The sequence below is a fragment of the Pezoporus wallicus genome, unplaced genomic scaffold, assembly GCF_028554395.1.
Source record: "Pezoporus wallicus isolate ANWC-B61680 ecotype Strahan unplaced genomic scaffold, APGP_CSIRO_Pwel_v1 contig_10120, whole genome shotgun sequence".
Classification (NCBI taxonomy): Eukaryota; Metazoa; Chordata; class Aves; order Psittaciformes; family Psittacidae; genus Pezoporus; species Pezoporus wallicus.
In genome coordinates, this window is record NW_026638516.1 from 1 (window position 1) to 5,445 (window position 5,445).

Sequence of the window (5,445 nt, forward strand, 5' to 3'; positions counted from 1 at the left end):
GCGGCGCGATGGCGGCGGCGGAGCTGCTGTCGGATGAGGGGTTCCGCGCCGACGGGCGCCGGCCCGGGGAGATCCGGAAGGTGCGGGCCCGGCTCGGGCTGTTCGCGCAGGCCGACGGCTCCGCCTACATCGAGCAGGGCAACACCAAGGCCCTGGCCGTGGTCTACGGCCCGCACGAGGTCAGCGGGCACGGGCAGCGCGGCCGCGGGTCCCCCTCCGCTCCCCTCCGCATCTCCCGGGTCCCCGTCTCCCCGGGTCCCTTTGCTCCCAGCCCCCATTGACCCTGCTCCTCCCCCAGGACCCCCCCCGCTCTTCCCCGTCTTCTCCGGGCCCCTCCGCTCCCTCCTGTCCCGTCCCCCCGCCCCGTTCCGCCGGCTCCCCCCTCGCCCCGTTTATCTCCGGTTCCCCTCGCTCCTTCCTCGGTCCCTCTGCCTCCTGCGCATCCCCCTTCCTGTCCGTGCCCCCCATCCCCGCGTCCCCCTTCCCTCCCGGTCCCTTCCGTCCCCCCCAGGCGCTCCCCCGCTCACGCCTGCCCCGGTGCCGGTCTCAGGTGCGCGGCCCCCGCGGGAAGGCGCTGCCCGAGCGCGCGGTGCTCAACTGCCGGTTCAGCCTGGCCGCTTTCAGCTCGGCCGAGCGGCGGCGGCCGCACGGGGACCGGCGCAGCGCGGAGCTGGCGCTGCAGCTGCAGCAGAGCCTCGAGGCCGCCGTCCTCACGCAGCTCTTCCCGCGCTCCCAGATCGACGTCTACGTGCAGGTACCGCGGGGGGGGCACGGGGGGGACGTGGGGAGATGTGGGGTGGACGTGGGGGGACATGGGGAGATGTGGGGTGGACGTGGGGGGACATGGGGATTTGTGGGGTGGACTTGGGGGGACATGGGGAGATGTGGGGTGGACATGGGGGGACATGGGGAGGTGTGGGGGGACATGGGGGGACATGGGGGGTATGGGGGGACATGGGGGGACATGGGGGGTATGGGGGGACATGGGGGGACATGGGGGGACATGGGGGGTATGGGGGGACATGGGGGGACATGGGGGGACATGGGGAGATGTGGGGTGGACATGGGGGGACATGGGGAGATGTGGGGTGGACATGGGGGGACATGGGGATATGTGGGGTGGACATGGGGGGACATGGGGGAGGGACGTGGGGAGATGTGGGGTGGACATAGGGGGACATGGGGAGATGTGGGGGGGACATGGGGGGACATGGAGGGAGGTGGGGAGATGTGGGGTGGACATGGGGGGACATGGGGAGATGTGGGGTGGACATGGGGGGACATGGGGAGATGTGGGGTGGACATGGGGGGACATGGGGAGATGTGGGGTGGACATGGGGGGACATGGGGAGATGTGGGGGGTGGACATGGGGGGACATGGGGACATGAGGGATGGACATGGGGGGGACATGGGAGGGACGTGGGGAGATGTGGGGTGGACATGGGGGGGACATGGGAGGGACGTGGGGAGATGTGGGGTGGACATGGGGGGACATGGGAGGGGCATAGGGAGGGATGTCGGGGGTTAATGGGGGGACATGGGAGGGACATAGGGAGGGATGTGGGGGATTAATGGAGCTTGGACACTGGGGAGGACTTGGGGCCATATAGAGGGATATTGAGGGGACATCTGTGAGGGACATGGGGGAGCTGTGGGCAAGGACATAGGGATACTGGGGGGACATCGGGGCATGACATTGGCAGGATACTGTTTGGAGCATTGGGGAGAATAGTGGGGGACGTTGGGGGGGTACATGGCAGGGGACATTGGGACATAGGGGAGGGAAACGGGGGGATGATAAGGGGAGATGGGAGGGACCGTGGCAGGGTCATGGGAGAACTGGGGGGCAACACTGGGGGGCACGGTGCTGATGGTGAAGCTGATGGCACTGTGCTGGGTGCCACGCTGTGTGCTCCGGGCCGTGCCACGCGTCGTGTGCTGTGTGCCATGTGTCACGTGTGCCGTGGCCCTGCACCGCATGCCGGTTCCATGTCCCTGTGCCGTGTGCTGCGTCCTTGTGCCGTGTTCCATGTCCTTGTTGTGTCCATGTGTCACACCACGGGCCGTGGTCCAAGCTGTGTGCCATGTGCCACATGTGTGCTGTGTCCCTGTGCTGATGTCCCCGTGCCTGCGGGTGCTGCAGGCGGCTGGGGGCACTGCTGTGCAGGCACCATGGCATGTCCCTGTACCCATGTTCTGTGTCCTTGTGCCATGTTCCTGTATCGCTGTCCCTGTGTCCCTGTCCCCATGTTCTGTGTCCCTCTGTCCCTGTCCACATGTTCTGTGTCCCTGTGCCATGTCCCTGTCCCCATGTTCTGTGTCCCTCTGTCCCTGTCCACATGTTCTGTGTCCCTGTATCCATGTTCTGTGTCCCTATGCCATGTCCCTGTGTCCCTGTCCCTGTCCCCATGTTCTGTGTCCCTGTATCCCTGTCCCCATGTTCTGTATTCCTGTGCCATGTCCCTGTGTCCCTGTCCCTGTACCCATATTCTGTGTCCCTGTATCCAAGTTCTGTGTCCCTGTATCCCTGTCCCCATGTTCTGTGTCCCTGTACCATGTCCCTGTATCCCTGTCCCTGTATCCAAGTTCTGTGTCCCTGTATCCCTGTACCCATGTTCTGTGTCCCTGTATCCAAGTCCCTGTGCCATGTCCCTGTACCATGTTCTGTGTCCCTGTACCATGTCCCTGTATCCCTGTCCCTGTATCCAAGTTCTGTGTCCCTGTATCCCTGTCCCTGTATCCAAGTTCTGTGTCCCTGTATCCCTGTACCCATGTTCTGTGTCCCTATGCCATGTCCCTGTGTCCCTGTACCCATGTTCTGTGTCCCTATGCCATGTCCCTGTATCCCTGTCCCTGTCCCATGTCCCTGTACCCATGTTCTGTGTCCCTGTATCCCTGTCCCTGTATCCATGTTCTGTGTCCCTGTACCATGTTCTGTGTCCCTGTATCCAAGTCCCTGTGCCATGTCCCTGTACCCATGTTCTGTGTCCCTGTCCCTGTATCCATGTTCTATGTCCCTGTATCCCTGTCCCTGTACCATGTCCCTGTACCATGTTCTGTGTCCCTGTATCCAAGTCCCTGTGCCATGTCGCTGTGCCATGTCCCTGTATCCCCGCCCCCGTATCCCTGTCCCTGTGCCATGTCCCTGTACCACATCCCCACGCTGACATCCCCGTGTCCCCACAGGTGCTGCAGGCAGACGGAGGGCACTGCTGTGCCGGCACCACGGCGGCAGCGCTGGCGGTGCTGGACGCGGGGATCCCGCTGCGGGACATGGTGTGCGCCAGCTCGGCCGCGCTGGCCGAGGACACGGCGCTGGCAGACCCCAGCGGGGCCGAGGAGGCGGCGGCGGGGCCAGGGCTGTCGCTGGCGCTGCTGCCGGCCTCGGGGCTCCTGGCGCTGCTGCAGCTCAGCGCCCGCCTGCCCCGCGAGCGCCTGGAGCCGGTGCTGGATGCGGCCACCGCCGGCTGCCGTGCGCTGCACCACGCGCTGGACCGGGAGCTGCGGCAGCGCCTGCGCGAGAGCCACGGCACCGCCTGACGCGGGCACGGGGACGTGTGCCACGTGCTGCACGGCACGGGCCGGGCCGTGGCCGGAGCACGGGGTCAATAAAGGGCTGGGGCCATGGGCTGTGTCCTGGGTGCTGGGGATGGGGACGTGAGCTGGGGCGTGTGTGCCAGGTGCTGAACTGGGACCTGCAGCAGTGCCTGTGGCACGGCCATCGTGGCAGCTGACATGGGACGTGTGCCAGCCATGTGTTATGTACTGTGCCATGTGCCACACAAACCGTGTGCCAGCCACGTGTGATGTACTGTGCCATGTGCCACACAAACCGTGTGCCAGCCACGTGTTATGTACTGTGCCATGTGCCGGCCATGTGTGATGTACTGTGCCATGTGCCACACAAACTGTGTGCCAGCCACGTGTGATGTACTGTGCCGTGTGCCACACAAACCGTGTGCCAGCCACGTGTTATGTACTGTGCCATGTGCCGGCCATGTGTGTGTACTGTGCCATGTGCCACACATGTGCCAGCCACGTGTTATGTACTGTGCCATGTGCCACACACGTGTGCCAGTTATGTACTGTGCCATGTGCCACACATGTACTGTGCCATGTGCCAGCCATGTGTTATGTACTGTGCCATGTGCCAGCCACGTGTTATGTACTGTGCCGTGTGCCAGCCATGTGTTATGTACTGTGCCATGTGCCGGCCATGTGTTATGTACTGTGCCATGTGCCAGCCATGTGTTATGTACTGTGCCATGTGCCAGCCACGTGTTATGTACTGTGCCATGTGCCAGCCACGTGTTATGTACTGTGCCATGTGCCACACAAAGCCACGTGTTATGTAATGTGCCATGTGCCACACAATCCGTGTGCCAGCCACGTGTTATGTACTGTGCCATGTGCCACACTGTGCCGTGTGCCAGCCATGTGTTATGTACTGTGCCATGTGCCAGCCATGTGTTATGTACTGTGCCATGTGCCAGCCATGTGTTATGTACTGTGCCATGTGCCAGCCATGTGTGATGTACTGTGCCATGTGCCACACATGTGTGATGTACTGTGCCATGTGCCACACCAGCCATGTGTGATGTACTGTGCCGTGTGCCACACAAACCGTGTGCCAGCCACGTGTTATGTACTGTGCCATGTGCCGGCCACGTGTTATGTACTGTGCCGTGTGCCGGCCATGTGTTATGTACTGTGCCATGTGCCGGCCACGTGTTATGTACTGTGCCGTGTGCCGGCCATGTGTTATGTACTGTGCCATGTGCCCCACAAACCGTGTGCCGGCGATGTGTGACTGTGTGCCACACATCCTGTGCCCCACGGCGTGCCGCGTGTTCTGTGCCACTCTACGGACCCCGTGCTGTGTGTCACAGTCTACCAGAGCCATGGGGCTGCGTGGGACTGGGTGGGGGGGTCCTGCCCCGGGGCCATGGGGCTGGATGCGGCTCCGTGGGGTCCAGTACCGGGCCCCTGTGGAACATCAAGTGGTGTTGTAGTGTGGTCCTGCCCCCACCCCTCTCCTTCCCGGCCCTGCTTCCACTTCCCACAGCATCTGGGGCTGGGACTGCCCTCGGGGCAGGGCTGGGAACGCTCCCTGTTAACCCTGCCTGCTGTTAACCCTGCCTGCTGTTAACCCTGCCTGCTATTAACCCTGCCTGCATCGCACCCTGCCTGCTATTAACCCTGCCTGCTATTAACCCTGCCTGCTGTTAACCCTGCCTGCTGTTAACCCTGCCTGCTGTTAACCCTGCCTGCATCGCACCCTGCCTGCATCGCACCCTGCCTGCTATTAACCTTGCCTGCATCGCACCCTGCCTGCTGTTAACCCTGCCTTACTGCTCCCTGCCCACTGTTAACCCTGCCTGCACCGTGCCTTTACCGCTGTTAACACTGCGTGCCTGCTCCCTGCCTGCATCGCACTCTGCCTG

General features: G+C 63.1%; 1 protein-coding gene and 1 long non-coding RNA gene across 2 annotated transcripts; one reads left to right on the forward strand and one right to left on the reverse strand.

Annotated features, from left to right (window-relative positions):
* The first annotated feature begins 6 nt into the window (after positions 1-6).
* Positions 7-3,571, forward strand: EXOSC4 (exosome component 4). The gene is made up of 3 exons (XM_057411173.1): positions 7-179; positions 551-754; positions 3,188-3,571. The coding sequence occupies exons 1-3, from the start codon at positions 9-11 to the stop codon at positions 3,539-3,541; spliced, it is 729 nt and encodes a 242-aa protein (XP_057267156.1). The 5' UTR covers positions 7-8; the 3' UTR covers positions 3,542-3,571.
* On the reverse strand, positions 2,097-2,680 carry LOC130600106 (uncharacterized). Its single transcript, XR_008972378.1, has 3 exons — positions 2,660-2,680; positions 2,278-2,316; positions 2,097-2,226 (listed from the first exon to the last, which is right to left on the reverse strand). It is a non-coding gene; the product is annotated as an uncharacterized LOC130600106 (long non-coding RNA).
* Positions 3,572-5,445: the final 1,874 nt, after the last annotated feature.